The 22,838-nt window shown below is 35.5% G+C and overlaps 1 protein-coding gene and 1 long non-coding RNA gene across 3 annotated transcripts in view; both read left to right on the forward strand.

Annotated features, from left to right (window-relative positions):
• Positions 1-22,838, forward strand: part of jbug (jitterbug) — a 52,471-nt gene that overhangs the window by 28,080 nt on the left and 1,553 nt on the right. The window contains exons 11-17 of one of the 2 annotated variants that reach the window (XM_008192919.3): positions 877-1,725; positions 5,299-5,520; positions 5,567-5,895; positions 5,949-6,298; positions 14,960-16,449; positions 19,750-20,189; positions 20,239-20,641. In XM_008192919.3, the coding sequence (XP_008191141.1) occupies positions 877-1,725; positions 5,299-5,520; positions 5,567-5,895; positions 5,949-6,298; positions 14,960-16,449; positions 19,750-20,189; positions 20,239-20,641 (4,083 nt within the window). Of the gene's footprint in view, positions 1-876; positions 1,726-2,087; positions 3,750-5,298; positions 5,521-5,566; positions 5,896-5,948; positions 6,299-14,959; positions 16,450-19,749; positions 20,190-20,238; positions 20,642-22,838 lie in introns of those variants that run through there. The other variant, XM_015978121.2, reaches the window with a different exon arrangement.
• Positions 6,332-10,523, forward strand: LOC135266402 (uncharacterized). The gene is made up of 2 exons (XR_010334443.1): positions 6,332-10,194; positions 10,242-10,523. It is a non-coding gene; the product is annotated as an uncharacterized LOC135266402 (long non-coding RNA).

A 22,838-nucleotide genomic window follows, 5' to 3' on the forward strand; every position in this document is an offset into this window, starting at 1 on the left:
TTTCTACAGGTTTTCTTAGCTTAAAACGTGTCGCTGAGATTTAGTTTAACACAGAATTCTTTTCTTTTACAGAAAATCTCAATTTGTGCTTTATTTTTCATTCCAATTCATTTCATTTCAATTCCATTTCAAAAATTCAAATGCGCTGTTGCAATTCTACTATGAACTGAAATGGGATATAAAATCCGTTTTTTGCAATTATTTCAAAAACTGTATACGTAAGAGATAGGTATAAGACGTTTTGATAAAAGTCACAACTATGAAAGATAAATACCAACAAGTTTAATAAATTTTACTCAGTTCAAGAAGGTGAATTAAAAAATGCAATAAATATGTGTGGATACTATTTAAAATTGCGCCAATTTCTCATAGTTTCGGAATCTCAGCCATTCTGAAAATAATTTAGTTAAAATCAGAATTGTCGATTTGGATCGTATACAAAATTTTAAAGCTCTAGCTATATTAACTAAAAATATTTGTATTGTAAGCCCTATAAGAATCATATAGGTACATGTCAATCAGTTTTAAAAAAAACTTTCTATAAAAAATGTTGAAAATCTGGTGTTTTGTGCGTCTTGAATTTGATTGGAAGCACTTTTCTAAATGATTGGTCCATTATAGGAGCCAATGACAATAATCTCATTGCAAGTCCTGTGAAAGCAAACCTGTTTCCAACTTCATTGGCCACATTCGAGTTTAAGGGGCAAAAAAGTAATCGTACTAACTCCGCCCAGTTAGGAAAAATGAATACAAAATGGTGAAAAAATTCCAATTCTATGACTAGCCATTTGAACAAAATAAAAAAATTCCTGCGTATTGAGGATATCACAGTCTTTCACTCCTTGAATCCGAATATTTATCTCTGATTTTTTTTAGTTGACGCCAGCCAAGCCGGCGAAGGCCAGTTGGAAATCTCAATAAATGAGGGCGAAGTCCCAAACCACGTCCAAGTGGTGGGTGGGGGCCGTTGCCTCGTCTCCTTCACCCCCGAGCAAGCCAAACCCCACTTAATCGACATCAAATTCAACGGAGAGACGGTGCGAGGATGCCCCTTCGTGTGCTCAGTCGCTGACACAAGCCGAGTGACTTTGAGTTTGAGTCACTTGGAGTTAATCCCCGTCAACCAACCCAGCTCGTTCCACATGGGGGTGGCCGGGGGCGGCGCCGCCGAGCTGGCGGTGGCGGTCCGGGGCCCCGTCGGCGAGCTCCCCGTCAAAGTCACAGGGGACATCCATTCGGGCTTCACCGCCGAGTTCACCCCAACGCAAGTGGGGGCGCACCAGATCAGCGTCGATTACAATGGACGGCCGGTCCAAGGGACCCCTTTCATAGCGAAGGCTTTTGACTCGAATAAAGTCACTGTGGGGACGGTGGCCAGGGGGACAGTGGGCCGGCCGGTGACTTTCTCCGTTGACGCCAGTGAGGCTGGAGAAGGGAATTTGGAGATTACGATAAGTGCGAGAGGGTTGAATATTCCCACGCAAGTGCACCCCCAAGGCAATGCCCGGTTTGCAGTGAGTTTCGTGCCAGCAGAGGCTTGTGATCACGTGGTGAACGTTGCGTTTAATAAGAAACCTGTTGTGGGATGCCCTTTAATTGTTAGTGTTGGAGGGGGAGGAAATGGGCCAAGTGTCACTTTGCCCGGACCTGGACCGGTTCATAGACCGAGCACTTTGCTCATTAACCATCCTGGAAGACTTGAGGATATTGAGGTTAATGTTGAGGGTGAGGACCTGTTTGTTACACGAGGGGGTGGTGTCCTTGTAGCTTAGCGAGACGAGACTGAATGAAAAAAACAGAAACAAAAATAAAATTTTTCTTCCCACAAACATGTGTTTTGATTTGATTATATTTTTTTGTAACTTTCCGAAACAGTTTTGAAAATAATCATTCACTCTCGTCGGGTGTTGCTTCAGTTTGCTCTTCCTTTATTGTAATTTAGATAAGATATTTTTGTTGTTGATTTTGTTAGAATAAGTCAAAATGTACTCAATGTGTATCAAATATACAGCATGCTCTCTTTACTCCTTCGTTTGTTGTTTTTTCCACTATCATTGTCACTGTCTTGCACTCTTTTCCATTTTCAGGTCACCGGCGACTATTGTTTTAGACAAACTCTTACTAACTCATCTGTATTCCAACTAAACAAAACCTTCTTCCCTCACCTTCTAAAAAATTTAAATAAAATCATTCTTTTACGTTGTTTGTTTGTTAATTTAAACTTTTCATGGAATGTTTTACTACACCTACTTTGGCAGAGGTCTTTTGTACAAAACTATCATCAGCGGCTCAGTTTGCCAATTGAACAGATACTTATGCATGAAATAATTTCTAATACGTTTCACTTCATAAAACGACCGCTTTTCACAGTTTAATCTGCGGAAAATTTTTATTAGCGACAGATTTAATTCTTCACACGAAAGCAAAGAAACGAGATTAACCTTAATTTTTAACAATTTGATTGCCTATAAATTAAAGCACGAGATTGATTCTAACTTAATTAAAACTTTCAATTTTGTGAAATTTGATCAGTTTTTGACACCTGTAACTATTTGAGAAAGTAGTCGTAAAATAGTAACATTGAAAACGAACAAATCTGGATTTGACATCGACAATCAATTAACATAATGGATGCAATAAAAATATATTACGTAGTAATTACGAGAGACTAACAAGCAATAAAGAGCCTCAAGCATTAAGAAAATTAATCCTTTTCACTAAAGCCATTGCTATTCTAGTCATAAAATATGTAAACGCATTCAGTTTGAAAAAAATGCCTTATTTAGTTTGTAAAATGTTGATTCCGGAAAATGGTTATAAATAAATTAAACTTGGAAATGAAATTTTTTGCTTAATCTTAATTCCACATCACATCACGTAGACCATAACTTGTATAATTTTATTATCATACAATATTAAATAATAATTAAAGTTCTTAAATGCATACTGCGATAATGACCTGAATATAGGTGATCTCTTACAAATTTTGAAAATTATGGAGGGTGTTTATAAATGTTAGTGATTGAGTTATCTGTGAAATCTGGACTTTGTGACATTCAGATCTTCTAATTCTTGTCATCACATAATTTGCAGTGTACAACTGTGTAATTATTAACTATCATGCAATCATTTGAATTTATAATAAGAGTAGGCGGCTTTTTTTTCGTGTGAAACTAGCGCAAAGTAAAAATGGCCTAATTATTACCATTCGAAATTTTATTAGTTGACTCATCACTCATCAGTTTTATTAATTATGATAATCAGCGTTGTCATACAAGTTAAAAAACAATCAACGTTATCCTAATTGAATCATTTATTGCAGAAAGGGCCTAATTAACATCTTTACGTTTTTGAGAACAAATAGAAAAGCTTCCGTTTTCTAAATTAAAGGAAACTGACGACATTGTTTATTGTAAACTCAATATCTGAGTACCAATACATGTTATCATGACTTAATTTTTGTCTTTTGTAAAATCCTATAAAAAAAAATCCAAAAGAACAACCTGCACTTAGTTCATTTCTCCAATAAACTGCATTTTGTTTAGCGATTTATGTATTTAATTTACTGGTGTTTTTTGCTCTAGTTACAGTTCTTTCGAAACCTAAACCTTTCGTTTGTGAAATTCAAAAGTCATTCAATAGATACAAAAGATTCATCTAAATAAATTGACTGGTTTTTAAAGTAATATGTACTATTAGCTGTTTCAAAACTATAATTACGTCAACGTCGTCTTTTTCCGAAATTATTTTTTTAAATAAGATTGATAAAATTGTGAAATAGTTCATCTCTCATTGAAAGTATAAATTATATTAGTTATTATTTTCTAATGAACCTGCTAATTTTGAGAGAAAATGCGACGTTGGCGCTTTTATAATTTTGAAACAGCTAATACTTTTTTAAACAATTACACGGACTTTATGAAAGAGTGTAGAATCTCAGGTGGTTATGGAATTTGAATTCGCTGCATTTAATTATTTTATTTCTATGAAATTTCTGAAAAGTGCAAATTTTTATCTACTTAGGGAACCAGTAAAATCCAATTTTTTATATACTAACATTCGTTCGGCTTTTTTTTAAAGAAGCGGCAAGTTTTTAATACCTACTACGATTCTACATTCATTTAAAGACAAATTGTATATAATAAAATCAAATACTGTATTAATTAAAAACATTTGTAAGTGGTAGGAAATCTACTACGTGTCGAAAAATGTAATTGGCTTATGAATAGGTCTGTAATCAGATCACACAACAATAGAGTCTCCTCAAAGTGGCAAAAAATGTTACTTTATCTCTTTCTGTAATAAAAGAATCAACTATAAATTCAAATGGTCACATGGTCTTAAATTTAGATCAGTTATTGCAACATTTCTATATCGAATTCTATTTTAAATTTTATTTTCGTACGTTTATGAACACTTTTTATGTGAATTTAACATATAATTTGAATTTGAAAAAAAAACATGTAAAGTAACATAAAATATTAATTTAATTAATTTTTACGTTAAAATTAATTTTAAAGTTTATAGTTGTATGAATCATTAATCATTACAAATGAAATGTACCTTTCTGGGCTCTGTGAGAGTAATTTTATAAAAAAGATAATTAGGGTAAATAATAAGTAAATGAACTTAAGTTTAGATTTAGTCGAGTAGTTGATTAGAACTAAAACTGAAAACTTGTTTTCGGGGAAAGAATAGTTGGGAATAGCATGTAAAGTAATTACAGTTTAATCTGGACTAGTTTTATTGCCTTCACTGATTGTTTTAACAAGCGTAGTTACATTATTGACATAAATTTCACCTTTTTTGTGGTAAAGTGGAAAATAACGCAATCGCTTAGAAAGATTACGCAAAAGTTATTATTTAGTCGCGCAATTTAAAATAAATAGAAATAGTAAATAGCTTCCTATAAATAAAAACACGTGAAATTTGATGAATAATGCTTGCGTGTTCACCGACTGACCTACTAAACTAAGAAATTCATCGAACGTTTAATGAAACCAGCAGATGTGCGATGCTGTAGCCAATAAAAATTTGAACCAGTCAATAGCAAAGTAAACTAACAATTCCTTCAATTGTTCTCCACTAACAAGCTCTTCCACTTTCTATGCCTATTTTCATTTCATAACTATTCCTGTACGGTTTTTGGTTGTTTTCACTTATTATTAGCGTTGTCGCTTTCTATTTGATACAATGAGTACATTTTGATCTTTTCCAAATTGTTGAAACATTCCATGATAGTCTATCACTGACAAAATTAACGATAAAAATATCCCGTCCTAACCAACCCTCTGCTAGGCCCCGGCGGCCAGGCAGTCCCAACTCAAGTTCAATCCCTTGGAAATTCCCAATTCCGAGCCGAGTTTGTCCCGCGAGTTGTCGGCGAACACCGGATCAACGTCACCGTCAGCGGGATTCCCACAGCTGGGAGTCCCTACGCTGCCAAAGTCTACGACGTGCAAGCCATCAAAGTCAAAGAGACCTCCAATGGAGTGGTGGGCAAGCCGGTCACTTTTTTGGGTAAATACCCCAAAGCGCGAAAGCTTCGTCTAAAGTGCGATTTCAGTGGAAACGAGCCAAGCCGGCCCTGGCAACCTCGAAGTAACGGTGAACGGGGGCAGGGTGCCCACCTCGGCCCAGGCCCAGGGGCCCCACACCTACGCCATCTCGTTCACGCCACGTGAGGCCACTGTGCATTCGGTGGACTTGCGGTTCAACGGACAGGACGTCCCTGGAAGCCCCTTTAAGTGCAATGTGGCGCCTGCGGCTAAAATCATCGGGCCAGAGGCCCTTGATAAGGTTTCAGTGGGGCGGCCTTGCACTCTGGTGGTGGAAAGTCCAACGCCGCCCATTGTGGAGATTTTGGGGCCGGCTCGAAGGTCTCTACCGACTCAGGTGCCCTTTTGGTGTACTGAGGAAAGTTTCGAATTTTAGTGGTTTTGTTATAGATTACACCGCAAGCTGGTTCTCCGGGTAAATTCGATATTTCTTTCACTCCGATCGATGTGGGTGACCACAGTGTGGAAGTAAGGCTTCCCACCGGCCACATTGAGGGGAGCCCCTTTTTAATTAAGGCCTATGACGCTAATAGAGTCACTGTAACGGATATCACAGACGGTGTTGTGGGAAAACCTGTCTCTTTTAGTATTAATGCATCACAAGCCGGTGCTGGCAATTTGGAAATTATCGTTGCTGTGGGTGGTAGAAACGTCCCGAATTTTGTGCAGAGTGAAGGAAATGCCAGGTTTAAAGTTAATTTTAAACCGACTGAGGCCGCAACACACACACTAAGCGTTAGGTAAGTTTGTTAACTATATTGAAATGCAGAAAAACAAAGCAAAACTTAGTAACAAAACGTAATTTCATTGTGAACTTTAAAATCGTAACCCAATATGAATGCAAGCTACTTTCGTTTGTTTTGATAATTGCTAACAAATTTTAATTTCTTTCCTGACTCCCTTGCGGGTGTAATTTCCAAAAATTCTGAAGTTTATGTTTCTTCATTTTTAGTCGAATGCCCAAATATCAATTCTTATGGGCTATAACTTTTTTATTTAATCCCCTTGGGGGCGGAACATATTTGAAACACTCCTTTTTTCTTTCATGGATATAGGTTCAAAAATGATGGACTTTTATATTGAACCCCCCTTGGGGGTGGAATTTTTAAAATTCGTATAAAGGCCTAATAAGCCCAACTACCAATTTGCGTAGATAATATATCACTCAAATTACCAAACCTCGTAACTCCACTTTTGTTTAAAAATTGTTCAACCAAAAAAAAAATACTGCACACAATGGTGACAACATAGTGACTGCACATATTATTTTAATACTCGTACTATGACTACTATTACCAGGATAGCAAACCTTTTTACTCCATTAGTTCTACACAGCACAATATCACGTCATTTATTACCTTGTAACTGCTGCACTCGGCTGCGGAAATATATTTCAACTTGTTGAAGATACTCGTATCTCTCTATTTATTTATTTATTTGTTTATTTATTCATTTATATTCCAAAAAAAATTTAAAAATGAAGTACAAAAGAAAACAAATTATTACTGAAGCTTATTGTCAATGTTTGGATAAGTATTTACATACCACAAATATTTTAAAAGATTGTATCTTGTGTAAATTTTTTTAAATGTATTTTAAATTTTTTGTAAAACTTGTGTTTTTGCAGTTACGGGGTTTGATAATTAACGTGAGGATGTGTTAATGCGTAAAAGAAAGGCTATTTAAAACAACACAAAAAAAAAAACTTACCGAGTGGTCCGTCAAAGTGCAGATCGATGTAAGAAGGAAGAAGTAAGGAAAGAGGAAGAATAGGAAAAAAAAGAGAACCTTGACGGTACGGCACAATTAAATTAACGATTAATAAATGCACTGTAAAATGCGGCGTGTGGCTGCCACCCGATCGCTTCTCGACTACTACTACTACTCTTATCTCTTAGTAAAGATTACAAAAACCCCTAAATGAAAAGAGGCGCTAACATTCCCCCCGACCGTTAAGGAATGAAGTTAACTAAAACCAAATTATCAACTAAAGAAAAGAAAGATAAGTTCCCTTCCGCATAATAATAATAAATATTAAATTAAATTAAACTGCAAGTAATTGCATCCACCCAAAGAACAAATAACTAAAAACAAAATTATAGGATCAAAACGATCACTGATTTGGAAGGGGACATAGACGAACTATAGGTCGTTTATAAAGACCATTGGGAGTTTTGACGCTGGCGACGCGAACTATCCCATCCTTGCCAGGAAAGACCTCTTGAACGACCCCTAATGGCCAATGCAACGGTGGGGTGTTATCCGTCCGCAAAACTACGACCGTACCGACCTTTATTGGAGAAGATGGCTTATTCCATTTTTGACGAACTTGCAAATTATGTAGATATTCCACGTGCCATCGTTTCCAATACGTTTGCAAAATTTGATCGAGCAGTTCTTTTCGGGTTACTAAATTAGTCGACATGTCTAAATTTTGAATTGGTAGCGATTGAAGGGGCGTCCCTGTCAAAAAATGAGCAGGCGTCAAAGCTAACGGCTCGTTAGGATCCGAGCTGAGCGTACACAATGGTCGAGAATTTAATAAAGCCTCTATTTGAGTAATAACCGTCGTAAATTCTTCATAAGTCAAAATTTGGGTGCCAATAACTTTAGTTAAATGAGACTTCACACTTTTAATGTTTGCCTCCCAGATTCCTCCAAAGTGAGGTGCTGCTGGAGGATTAAATTTCCATACTACATTTCGTTTTATCAATTCATCATCAATACTAGAATGATACTCTTGTGAGGTCACAAATTTTGACAAATCGTCTAGGGCAGTTTTAGCTCCAATAAAATTTGTACCACAATCGGAATACAAAACCGAGCATGGACCACGACGGGATAAAAAACGTTTAAAGGCATTAATAAAAGTCGCAGTGGATAGGTCAGAAGCCACTTCTAGATGTAAGGCTTTGGTAACTAAACAAATAAATAAGCATAAATAAGCTTTCTGGCTTTTTACACCTCTACGACGAGTCAGAGTGATATAGAAAGGTCCGGCATAATCTACACCACTGTGCAAAAATGGTTTCGCTTCTGTAATTCTAGGAGCGGGCAAATCCGCCATACATGGGAAAGTTGCGCGAGGACGAAATTTAAAGCAATAATTACAGTTGCGAATGCGATGTCTAACAACATTTCGTGCAGCTAGAATCCAAAATTTCTGACGCAACAACGACAGTGTAAGATGCGGACCAGTATGTAAATTACGTTGGTGAAAATAGTCTATTAAGAGATCCACCAAGTGGTCTTTTTTGGGCAGCAAAAACGGATGCTGCTGATCATATTCTAAATTTGAGTTTGATAGACGTCCTCCTACTCTAATAACTCCATCTTTAAGAAACGGACATAAGGAACGAATTTTAGGCGAACAAGGTTTATTTTGCTCTAACAAAGCTAAATCTGAAGCAAAATGTTCTCTTTGGACAAGTCTAACTAGCGTTAATTCAGCGGTTTCTAAGTCTTTGAGTGTAATAGGATTTCCTTTTGGCAATAACTTAAGAAATCTGAGAACATATACAACTGCATTGCGCAATTTACTATACGAAGACGATCTATCTATAAGTTGTCGTAAAGGGTTGACACAACGTGAGAAAGTGACGAGAACTATCGGTTTCTCTTCGAGTGGAGGTTCGTCTGTATTAGTTGAAGAGTTAATAGGCCATAACTGTTCGTCCATAAATAACCAACTAGGACCAGTTAGCCAAATCGGGTGGTTTAAAAGGTGCGCCGGTGTTAGACCCCTAGAAATTGGGTCGGCTGGGTTTTCCTTCCCATCGACATGATACCAATTAACCGACGGCACTAATTCTTGAATTTTTGCCACGCGATTTGCTACAAAAGTGTGCCAACGATGAGGAGATGCGTTTATCCAGTTAAGTACGACCGAAGAATCAGTCAGAGCAACAATGTTTTCTATAATTAATCGCGATTGGAAAGTGCTTTCTACAAAATGGATCAGTCTAGCTAAAAGAAGCGCAGCACAAAGCTCTAATCTGGGTATCGAAAGTGACTTTAACGGAGCAACTTTTGATCTAGCACAAATGATTCTAACAGTAGGTACCTTTTCTGGAACTTTTACATACACTACCGCTCCATAACCCTTTTCTGATGCGTCTGCAAATCCAACAATTGTCACAGGTAAATTACTACAAGTTCCTAAATGACGCGGAATTTCAAAGTTTTCCAAAAGATGCAACTCTCCTTTTAAAAGACTCCAAATTTTTTGTATATCAGCCGATACAGGATCGTCCCAACCAAGTTTTTGAACCCAAATTTCCCGAATCAATAATTTTGCATATAAGGTAACGGGAGCCAACAATCCTAAAGGATCCCAAATGCGAGCAATTATTGACAAAATATTCCGTTTCGTACATTCTATGTCAGGAACACTAATTTTAAAACCAAGCAAGTCGGTTTGCGGATGCCACTGAAAACCTAAGACCTTCAAGGAATCATTGCTAAATTCAACGGGCTGAAAGCAGCGTTCCGATTCTAAAATTTCTGACAATAATTCATTAGAGTTTGTTGTCCATTTGGTTAAGCTAAACCCCCCGGCCCTAAACAAACCAATTAAATCGCGATACAACGCAATAGCTTCTTCACTGGTAGGAACACTAGTTACAACATCGTCCATGTATGTATCTCTATTTACAATTCCTGAAGCTAACTGAAAATTTCTAGATTCGTCCGAGGCAAGTTGCTTAACTGTACGAAGAGCTAAAAATGGCGAGGCTTTGACTCCAAAAGAGACTACATTGATTTCGTATGTTTGGAGAGGTTCATTAATCGAAAATCGCCAGAGAATTCTTTGAAAGCATCGATGATCGGGATTAAGCCAAATTTGTCTATACATCTGACGTACGTCAGCGGTCATGGCTACAGCAAATAGTCTAAAATTCAGTAGCAAAGAAACTATATCGGTTTGTAATTTTTCACCAGTATATAAAACATCGTTCAAAGAAAGCGAATTACTACCTTTGGCGCTAGCATCAAACACAACTCTCAGTGGAGTACTAGTACTTTCCTTAAAAATAGCATGATGCGGAATGTAAAATGAAGATTCGCTATTCAATCTATGTGGCTCTACTAAAGACATGTGACCTTGCTCGATGAAGTCTTGTATTGCATCGCAATAACTTTGATGAAATGCTGGCATTGAGCGAAATTTTCTTTCTAAAGCTAGATATCTTCGAAAAGCGTTTTGAAATGAACTACCCAAATTAGGAGGAAATTCTTTAAAAGGAAGCGAGACTATGTATTTTCCGGACGGTTCGCGTTTAACCGTAGAAACGAAAAGTTCTTCACATTTTGCGTCATCTTTATTCAATGAAACACTGGGACTGGGAACCTCTTCCATTGACCAAAATTTTTCAAGTGCTTTATCTAGAGGTGGTTCCTCAATCAAACAAAATGAATGTGTTTCACAATTCGCGGCTACATGTGGTATTTCGCCCATAACTATGTATCCTAGTGTAGTTTCTAAAGCGATTGGGCTTCCAAGTGAACCTTCTACTTTGTTCGGGCCTAATATTTGCGGGAACAATTTACCACTAATTATTCCATCGATTTCCCCCGACTCAAAAAATTTCTCGTCGGCTAGCGGAAGATTAAGCAAATTTTCTATAGATGATTGCGGAATATTTCGATCTGGCAAATTGTCAATAATTTGATCGATAACTAAAGCCTCGAACTTGTATCTATAATCTGAATTAAAGCGAGAAGCAATGACCGTATCTATTTTTCCTTTTATAGGATGCGTGATGGCACCTATGCCTTTAACAGAAGCGTTAATTTTTCTAATTGGCAAATTTAAGCGGGTACAACAATTTGTAGTAATAAAATGCGATTGACTAGCGGGGTCTACTAAAAGTCTAACTAATTTCTTTTTCGAATTTGGAGCGAATATTTCTACTATTGCGGTAGCAAGCAAAGTGTTACTATATCTAGATGATTTAAAGCTAGTATTTGAAGCGACACAAAAACTATGGGGCTCGCGGGAAGTACTATTAACGTCACTAATTGAAACCAAATCCTTTTTAGCAGGCTGTTCTGATGTCTCAATGTGCGGTTTATCAAAATGAAGCAGAGAATGATGTCTTTTTCGACACAAACTACAAGTGGTTGTCGATTTACAAGCGATTATTTTATGTTTCGGACTAAGGCAATTTAAACATAAAGCTTTATCTTTGACTAATTGATATCTTTCCAAGGGACCTAACTTTAAAAGCTTCGCACACTGATAAACTAAATGAGAAGCCTCGTTACAAATTGGACAAATATTATTCGATGCGCGATTACTAACAACAAGCGAATGGGTTCTACTAGGTTTACTGAAAGGAGCGCTATAGTTCGTTCGATTGGCTGTTGTAGCAGTTGATTTCAAAGTACAAGCTAAGATTTTTGTGTGATCCTTTACAAAGTCAACAATTTCCTTGTACAAAGGAATTTCAGATTTTTTCTGTGACAGCTCAAAATGTCTACGAGTTTGACCATCTAATTTTGAAAGTGCGATTGAACTTATAATAAAGTCCGAAAGATTTTCTATGTCTAATTGTTTCAAAGCGTTCACCGCTGTATCAAACTTTTCCAAAAATGTATTTAAACAAACTACCGATTCATTTTGTAAAGGTCTAAAGTCAAGAATTTGCGACAAATAAGCATTAGCCAGAAGACGTTTATCATCATATTTTTCTACGAGCGCTTTCCATAAGATGGGATAATTTGCTCCTGTTGGTTGTATTCCAGAGCAAACCAGCAAAGCTTTACCCGTCAATTTTCCCAATAAGTAATGCATTCTAGTAATATCGTCTAAATCGGGATTTTCGTGTATTAAAGTTCTAAACGTGTCATAAAAAATTGGCCAATCGGACATTTCCCCTGAAAATTCCATCAATTCGATCTTGGGCAATTTTGCTATAGCTTTCACCGGCTTGAGCAAATTTTCAGTTTTTGTAAAAACCTTTTTTGCTGCTTCTACAATGTGACAATATAATTCGTCCACCGCCTCCAACTCAGCAAAGCTAGGCGTATAGTCAGAGTCGAGTTCTAAACTTAATAAATTTATCGAATCAATGCAATTACTAAACAATCGGCGCGTTTCTTCTAGTGTATTATATCTAATTTTAAAGTTTTTGCAAACCGTCTCATCATCCAGGTTTCTAGAGTCGTTATATAAACGCTGAATTCTCAAAAAAAGTGATTGACGCTTGCCTTGAAGAGACTTTAATTCATTCTCTTTAGTTGGAGCCATGATAAATTTAAACGAATTTCTAATAAGCGAGGACGTATGCGAGCAACAGCGACAAGAGATAAGCTAAAGCGATAACTCGATAAGCGAAGGGTTTTTGCAACAACGCGTTCCAAAAGTAGCGATACCAATGCTCTAGATTTAACTAAACGAAGATCCGGTGGCTCGAAGGACCAAATGTTAATGCGTAAAAGAAAGGCTATTTAAAACAACACAAAAAAAAAAACTTACCGAGTGGTCCGTCAAAGTGCAGATCGATGTAAGAAGGAAGAAGTAAGGAAAGAGGAAGAATAGGAAAAAAAAGAGAACCTTGACGGTACGGCACAATTAAATTAACGATTAATAAATGCACTGTAAAATGCGGCGTGTGGCTGCCACCCGATCGCTTCTCGACTACTACTACTACTCTTATCTCTTAGTAAAGATTACAAAAACCCCTAAATGAAAAGAGGCGCTAACAGGATGAACTAAAAAATATGAATTTTTATACAAATTCTACCCCCTGCTTAATTTCTTCGGGGGTGGAATTTCCAAAAAAAAAATTAAAACGCGTGTTTTTTCATTTTTTTTACCGAAAGTCTAAATGCCAGTTTTCATGGATGTAACTTTAAAAATTACAATGTTCATACAAATTTCATCATTCTTTTCAATCCCTTTTGGTTGATTTTTGAAAATCTTGAAACACGTTTTTCTTCATTTTTTACTTAAACACCAAATACCAATTTTCATGGATATAATGTCAGTTTTTCATACTCTCATTTAACCGTGTTGGGGGTTGATTTTTTTAAATCCTGAAACATAGTCTTTTCATTTGTAACTGAAAGTACCGAAAAAACCGATGTACCAATTTTTATGGATATAACTTTAATAACATTTTAAAATTGACAAATTTTTAATCAAATTTTAACGCCTCATTTAACCCTCTTATTAGAGGGTGATTTTTTAAAAATCCTTTCTTAGTGGATGTTTACGCTATAAAAGCTATCTTTCGTAAAAATTTCAAGTTTCTATAGATTTTAGTTGTTCAATTAAAGTTGATTCCCAAGACTTGAATGAAAATCATTTTAAAAACTTAAAAACTTGATCAGCTTAGTTGAAACTTGAAACTTGTTAATTGAATAACTAAAATTGATTTCTGAGAACGCCCCTTAGTCAGAATTACGCTATTTCAGTGATTTTTCATTGATTTAATACGTTTTTGCGCTAAAAGCTTACCTAAAACTTCGAATAAAGGCAACAATCAACCTTTTATAATGAATTAAAGTGAAAAACTGACCTACATCGTAGTTTTTTCGATAGATTTAGCTTCTTTTTGAGTTTAATACTTCAGTAAAAGTTAATCAGTATTGGCGTAACAAAAATCGTTGTTTTAGTTTGAAATTAACGTTATTTTAACTATTCCTGAGCTGTATTTGCACACTTTTAAGCCCAAAACTTCCTTAAAGAAGCAGATTTTGCCGAAATAAAACTTCAGCAATTTCTCATAAATCTACAGTTTTTGCCTAAAATAACAATTGTCGATTTAGGTTTGAATTGCCTTATTTTCGAGACTTAGCATCTTTAAGTCAGCAGCTCGCTGAAAATAAAATGCATTACTAAAAAGGTCGGATTCTGAGAAGAAGCTTAAGAATTTTAAGCTTTAAACATTTTAAACGAAATTGAAAAAAAATTTTTGAAAAGACACGGAGTAGAATCTAAAAAAAATGAAGTGTGTATAAAACAATTGCCAGTAGAGTCTAGAAAATTGTAAAACAATTGTAATGAACCATCTGGAGAAGTTGATAGGAGTCAGTCAGTCAGTCAGTCAGTCAGTCAGTGAGGGCGTACAATTGTATACAATGAAGTTTTATTTTACTAAATATCACATAAGACTGTTAATTCTAGGTTCAGTTTAAAAAAAAATATATCAACATATTACTAGAGTTCTTGGATCTTCTGTATTATAAAGAGAAAGAGTTTATTTTGTTGAACATTTCATAACACACATAACACTATTGATAATAAAATTGAATTATAGTATGTTCAGTTTTAAAAAATCCATCATGTCAATTGCATTGCCAACAGTTCCATAGAAACGCCAATAAAAAATAAAATAAAATCTTCACTGTTATGTATAGATTCTTTCTGAAAATAAATAACAATGAACTTCTAGATTTAACGGACAGCCCGTTCCGGGATCCCCCTTCAGCTGCAAAGTGAGTCCTGGCAACACCCAACCTCGCGTCCCCGTTTCCGGTTCAGGTATCGAACTGGCCGCAGTTGGCCACACCGCTGAAATAAAAATCGAAGGGGTACCAACCGGCGAACCCCAAATTGTTACAACCGCACCCAGTGGCAAAATAATCCCAACGAAAGTAAGCCACAGCGGTGATACTTACATTGCCCGTTTCACACCGGAAGTAGTCGGCCGCCATTCGGTAGCCATTTTGATCAACGACCAACACGTGATTGGCTCACCCTTCAGCTGCAACGTCTATGATGTCAATAAAGTCATAGTTTCGGGATTACCCGGACGCAAAAATGACAATCTCAACAGAATTTTAAACGATTTGAGTTTGAACAACGATTTAGCTACGGCTGAGGTCGGAAAGCCTGTAACGTTCAGTGTGGACGCTGCCCAAGCTGGGGAGGGTACTCTGGAGCTGGTGGTGTCCACCCAGCACACCACCATCAAAGCGGAGGTGGTGGCATGCGCTCGGGGGTTGTACGATGTTACTTTCGTACCCCAAACTGCTGAAGATCACTATGTTAATATAACTTTCAACGACATGTCTGTTGTTGGAAGTCCGTTCCATTGTTCAGTTATTGAAGCAACTCAGTACGTCCAAATCGGTACCATTTCCTACATTGACCTACCAAGCGACCAACACAAGCTCGAAATCACCGATAATAACAACCACCACGTCAAATATTTGGTCAACAACTCCAAAGCTGAGTTTAGCTTGACTCAGACAGGGACCTATCGAGTACAAATTTACCGCGGCCATGAAATCATCGCAACACGAACCCTCCACGTGTTCGACACTTCCAAAATTGATATTATTAACGCACCTGAAGCCCTATGCCACCGCCCGGCCGTCGTTGGCATCAATATGAACAAAGGTGGGCCGGGAAAACTGACCGCATCTGTGAAAATTGCCAACAAAGACGTTGCCCACAGTGTGCGCCAAAGCCCCACCAACCCCAACATGTGGGAAATCGTTTTTCACCCCATTCATGCGGCCCCACACCGCGTTACTCTCTTTTACAACAATGTGCCCAAATTTGGGGTCTTGGAGGTGCTCGTGAAAGGGCCGGGGAATGAGCCTTGGGCGGGAGGACTGGGCTTGTATCAAGCCAGGGTCGGGAAGGTCACTTCGTTTCATATTGATACTCTTGGCAGGAGTGCAAGGGAGTTTGATGTGGTTATTAGCGGGCCGGGAGGGTCGGCTGTGCCTGTCAGGTGTTACCAAACAAAGACTGGGAAGTTGCAAGCTGAGTATACGGCCAGAGATATTGGGGGACACAAAATTGAAGTGTTGCATCAGTCGAAGCCGGTCAGTGGAAGTCCGTTTCATTGCCAGGCGTTTGATCCGGATAATGTTAGGGTTGTGGATATTCCGCACATTCAAGGGAATGTTGGGGAACGAGTGTCTTTTAATGGTAAGTTATTATTACCAGTTTCTGATTACGTACCAGGTTTTTCAAGTCTTAGCCTCAATCACTTCTTAAACTACCGAAAGAAAAGATGAGCAATTTGAGTTTTGAATTGTTTTAATTCAATTTCTATTTTGGTAGAGCAGGTACTTAACTACAGAGAACATTATTCATTTGTGCGTAGGATATCCCCGGCCATGTTGCGGGGTCAACGTATTTCAGAAGAGGAGTTGCAGTCACAATAATTTTAACAATTTCTATACTAATATAAAATAAAAAAAAAGTAACAAATATGAATCTGTTAAAGGTAACATAGAGGAAAGTTATGTAAAATGATTACGTTTTCTGGACAATACTTTTATAAACTGCATAAACTTCAAGGTTTCTTTCAAAATGATACTTGTGACATTAACAATAATTCAATAACATTCTGAAATGAATTTCAAAGATATAAAAATGTTCCTAACAAATATTGTTCCTACATACTTACCTACAGAAAAAGTCAACGTTTTTATGTTAAAATGATTACTGATTATGATTAGATAAGGCTTAAAACTAAAATTTATTTAGGGAATGGTTATGAGAGTAAAGATGTAAAAATGCACAACTTTCATTATTACCGAATTTAAATTATATTAAATTAAAGTAATTAAATTAAATTCAAATTTCAAAACCGCAATCAAAATCCCAACTCATCCCAACCAAGTTATGTTAAATTCTTAAATTCATGTTTTAATAAATTGAACAAATTCGACGATTAACAATAGAGATCATAATTTTATCGTAATACATTAACCGAAAAAAAGCATGGTTGTCATAGTCAGTTGATGAAGGAGCAAAAAAATTAAATAAATCAAAACTTAAATTTCATGTCTAAGCTGGACTTTTGAAACTGCTTCGGAGCGGCAATGGTGAACACTGGTTATTAATAATTATTAATAGCAAAAAGACAAAAGATCTCTCGCACTTGTCATATTACATTCTGAAGTCTGTCTGATCTCCATGCTCTAATTTTTCTAGATTTTTTATCATCACAAAATGTTTCCATGATTTTACATTTGTTCTCATATGTGGGTAGTAACATCTAGGGTGGGGCACGGTAGACCAGCTGCCCCGCTTTACAACTTTGAATATGTTTAAAATAAAAAAAATACATTCAAATTTCTAAAAAACATTTTGGATGAAAAAAAGAAGTAAAGATACTCTCGCGGCATCATTCTTCCAATGAGAAGTGATAATCTCATAATACATACAGGGTAATTAAAAAATGTCGGCTTAACTCGTATGATTGATAAGGGACTTTCACTAATGATGTCAAGTTTAATTTAGTGCTTAATTTGCGAGTTTATTAAATGTTTGGAATACCATAAGAGAAGAATTAGTAATGTATTATTAACAGATATCTGTAATGTTGTTAAGATTTGTTATTTTCGTTACATAATTTTAAAAAATTTGATCTGAAGTGCCAAAGACCGAAACTAAAAATCTAAATTTGAAGATCCATATCTCGTGTAAAAGGGCTCAAACAATTTTTGTCATAATATATAATTTTTAAATCAGTTCATGTTAATTTTGTTAAGATATTTTTTTGTTGGTAATGTTTTAAGCCTACTTTTTAATATCCGAATTCTAGTTTATAAACACTATTTTAAAACACGTTACCCATAGCAACGTGTTTTCACTATTTAGATACACGGTTCCCAAAGCAACGTGTTTTAAATTAAAATGTTTCAACAAAAAAATAGTTATTTATTATATAAGAACAATGAGTTTTATCCGCGCAAAGGTTTAAACGTTTACTTAAGCAATACATCGTTTTTTCCACAGCCAGGCAATATAGACTAAATCCGAGACTAAATCAATATTTTCAAATTATTTTTCAAAATTTTTATTTGACGTATTGAACTGACGCTTCTCAAAATAATTTTTAAATACTGCAGAAATACATAGAAATACTGCATTAATTCCAGCTTTGATTACCTACAGTAAATCTGTGCTCGACATCGAATAAAGAAGAAACCAACCATATTTTTTCAATTATTATAAAGCTATATGTAAGAAACACAGTTTAATTTCGTTGCGGGTCTTATGGTGTTTTCATAAGACCTATAGGTTTTAAGGATATCATTATACGTCTCCTAGTAGCAACATTATGATTTAATAATAGACTGGCTGTAGATAAAATTTTGAATTGAAGTTCTTAGCTTGTATTTTCGAACTCGTATTATTAATATCTTAAATTTTGAAAACTGCCTCACCCTTTGTTTTGAGATGGATACGTTCCTGGTGCAAGTAACTACAACTTTTACTGGTGGTCTCGTGGGAAGTTTTAAAAACGTAAAAAGTCAAACCCTTGGTTTGGTTCTTTCATCGATAATTTATAATGAATATGAATTATTTAACGATAATTAAAGGCCTTTTTTGGTCTACCACAAATGAAACATATATATAATATAAAATATGGAATTAAACAAAAGAGAAAATAAACAACTACAGAGAACATAAAAAGTGGATAAACTTGATATTTAAGTAACTAATGAAAAAACTATAAATTAAAAAAATTATAAAAGAATCACAATGAAAATGCAGCATGTATTTGATGAAAATCGTAATTAACAGTTAACCATGTGAGAACAAGAAATGTTTGTAAGGTATACGAAATTTATTTAAGCCAAAGAAGTTTTGGTATGATAACGAATGTTGACATTATGGATGCTTTTTCTTTTAATCTAAATTTTTTCTAAGCTAGGATGGGGACGAAGTTGTTATAAGTTTAAACATAAATATTCCCAGTTGGTGTCGGTATAACTTTTAACAAACGTAGTTCGAGTACTTGGTTTAGAAATAAATCTCCAACACAAAACGACCCAAGACCGTAATAATAACTAACCAATGGTCCCATCTTCAGTTCCATTTCATAACAAATTTCTAACATCTGCAGATTCAACAATGTTCACGCGCCAATTTTAGAGCACTGACATAAACATTGCGTAACCACCACCCTGATGGAGCTCTTTTGTCAAGGTAAAAACTTGCTCCAATATCAAAATGCAAATAAAAAAGATACGAAAATTTAAATTAGGTACTTTAATGCTTTTCTTCAAATTTCACGTATGGGCAAAAATCGTTGTCGTTAAATTATTGTAATAGTTAACTAAGTAAAAGTGAAAAAACACACCATTATTTACAAATTGGTCAAGATATAGTATAATAAAATTTTTTGTAAAATAGAAAAAGTTTTTTTTGGGGTGTGGGGATAAGACTTGAGTTACAATTTTTGTTCTACAATTTATGCTGTTCCTGTAGTTACAACTAAGAATTCTGGCGATGCCGACTTGGAAGTCCAAGTAACGAACCCGATTGGCCAAACAATGGCAACGCAAGAGCACCTCCTTGAAGACAATTTAAAACAAATTTCATTTTTACCGACCATGGCTGGACTTTACCAAGTCAGTATTACATACGGAGGAGTGTCTGTGAAAGGCTCACCTTTGGCCCTTGGTGTGGGTCCTATTGGCCCTACACCACCTCCTAGAGCTGTCGGGAGAGGTCTAGAAAGTGGGCAAGTGGGCGAAAGGACTTCATTCACAGTCAGTAGTGTCATACAACCAAGAGTACAAATCGAAGCTGTTGAAGGGACCATTGAAGCACACATACAAAGCCCCAAACCTGGGGAATATCTCGTGTCATACACACCCAAGTGGGTTGGGACTTACGACATCATTATCAGTATTGGTCCCAATGATGTAAGTTTTAATTACAAAATGGTAGTGTTGGAAGAAATGGTATTTTCAGCTACCGGGGTCACCATTCCGACCTGTAATTGTTGACCCGAATGCAGTTCGGTTGATTGGTGGTTGGAACCAGTTTTTGGACGATAATGGAAGACTGAAATTACCAACGAAACTAGCGTTTGATTTGTCAAATGCTGGACCTGGGAACCTAGAATGCAAAGTTGCTGGTCGGAAGGTTAATACAGAAAAGTCTGGAAGTCGAGTCAGATTTGAAATATCCGGGGAAGGTTTCAATTCCGGCGAACACGATTTTGATATTAGACTAGCCAACATTCCCTTGCCACATGCCCCCAAAACTGCGATCTCTTCAGGGGATCAAGTGGTGTTGACAGGCCGGGGGCTTGCCAATGCTCAGTGTGGAGAGCCGGCTGTTTTTACAATCGATGGCTCAAAAGCCGGCGCAGGTAAGATTTTTATTTATTAATAAAATAAAAATAGTAAGAAAATTCAAAGTCAATCTCACAATAAGTTTAATAATCGCAGATTTACGTAAGAATTAGAGTCAACCCTCACAATATCAGTGCGTGATAATTTATATGAAAATGATAATTACATGATAGAAAAAATGGGAAAACTTACCAAAAACAAGTTAAAAAAGGTAAATTTTCTACGATTCAATTTGCGAAATTTACTTCAATTTTTTTTTCTTTCGTCATTCATATAATAAAGCTCTACTTGGAGTAAAGAATTATTCTATCGAATTTAGATTTGACATTCTTGTCTCTAGAATTACGTTGCTCCAATATTTTTGTTTTTTCAATGATATAGGTAATATTTATGTTTCTTTTTTTTCAAAATTGGAACAATCAGTGTGTCCATGATTTGCATGTTTATTTTACATTGATATTTTTTATTTTTATAAATACCGCGTTGCGTACACGTATTTTTTTAACTTTTTTTGTATAATACTCCACTTGTTATAAATTTGTTATAAATAATTTTCTTTGCAATTATAAAACAATGCAGCAACAAAATATCTTATTATTTTGATAACTTCTTCATAAAGAATTTGTGATTGCAAAGTTATTGAAATTCAGGAGTACCTAACTGTAATGAGAAAGTTCCTATTTTTTTTTGTTAATAGATACCATTTATAGTTTTCGTAGTAAATGTAAATGTACTGTATTTTTATATTTTCTAAAATAAGTAAAAATAAAGAAGTTATGATTACGATTTAATTCAGATTTTGGGTGGCTACAGTACCGCCGACGTTTAGCCAGTAGCTTTTTTTAATGTCAAATAAATGTTTGCAGACAATCAGATTCCGTTTCAGGTCGAAAATGGTGTTATTTGTGCCTTTTTCCTAAACACCAATTCAGAAATTAGAAGCCTTCGACAAATTTAAACAAAAATACGCCGAACAATCCCAGAATTATGTCGAAAATGGTGTTATTTTCGCTTTATTTGACATTTTAATCTTGTTAAAACGCCACCAAAAGTTATTAAACTTAGTATTAAATTTTTTTAATAGTTTTTCCTTTTTCACCCGTTTTTTAACCAAAAATTATTTTGAGGAATTTTGTCTTAAATAAGCCAGGAAGGCAATAGCTTCTCGTACTTGTGCAAAAAATAGGATTTGTGAATTTTTTTCATTCCACACGTGAGATTTTTCAAGAGACAGCCGAAAATAAAAAAACATCATGAATAGAAAAAATCAGAAAAAAGTTTTTGGTTTCAAGTTACACTTTTCCACACTCAAATAAAATATATTGAAAACTTGAAGAACTCTTCACCGAATTTCACAAAATTTTCCAGAAACCCAAAATTTCCAAAAATTAACCAAAAAAACCAAATAGAATCTAAACGTACACTAAATATTTTGCTTTTTCGGATATTTTAACCTATTTCATTCGGAAATGCATTTGATCTTTAGTTTTAAAGTTTCATAATTATCAAAAAATGAAGCAATTTTTGACTTTTTCGACTGTTTATTGAAATCAAATCACAATTTTTGGCAAAATTTTACTGAAAAGGACTAAAACAATGAAAATGACTTTTTAGTTATATTAGTTATATTACCACGTTTATCATTTAAAGCCTGTGAGGTCGTTGGGATCATATCAGGTTACATCTGATTTTATTAGGTCAATGTGATAGAAAATAATTGTCGAAAACCGTCTTTCGAAAGTGTTCGCCGCTCGGCTTGGGTCGGTGTGACGTCATAATTTTTTACGTTTCTCTTCATTTAGGAGCTTATTTGTCGTCGTACAAATGAGCGGTTTTCGCTGAAATTCTTAGAAAAAATCGGGCTTTCATCTGAGATAAACATATATTTTGACCTAACAGAGCCTTTAAAAATGCAAGTATTAATACAGGTTGTTTATGGTCTTGAGATTGAAACTTAAAGAAGATGATGTGTGTGATAGAAAAGCCACAAAACGCTATATAAAAAAATTACATTATATGTAACAGAAATTGTAACAACCAACTCATTTTTTGATAAAAAACCTCAACTATCAAACTTGCTTGAGCCGAGGTCTATCGGATTTAAATTTTGGTCAAAACTAAAGTAGAGAGCTAAATTAAATTAAAAGCAGAAGTGACGATTTTCAAATTACAATTTATTTCAACAGAGAAATTATTCCAGTGATCCTCAAACCT

This window comes from Tribolium castaneum, chromosome 5 (genome assembly GCF_031307605.1).
Source record: "Tribolium castaneum strain GA2 chromosome 5, icTriCast1.1, whole genome shotgun sequence".
Taxonomy (NCBI): Eukaryota; Metazoa; Arthropoda; class Insecta; order Coleoptera; family Tenebrionidae; genus Tribolium; species Tribolium castaneum.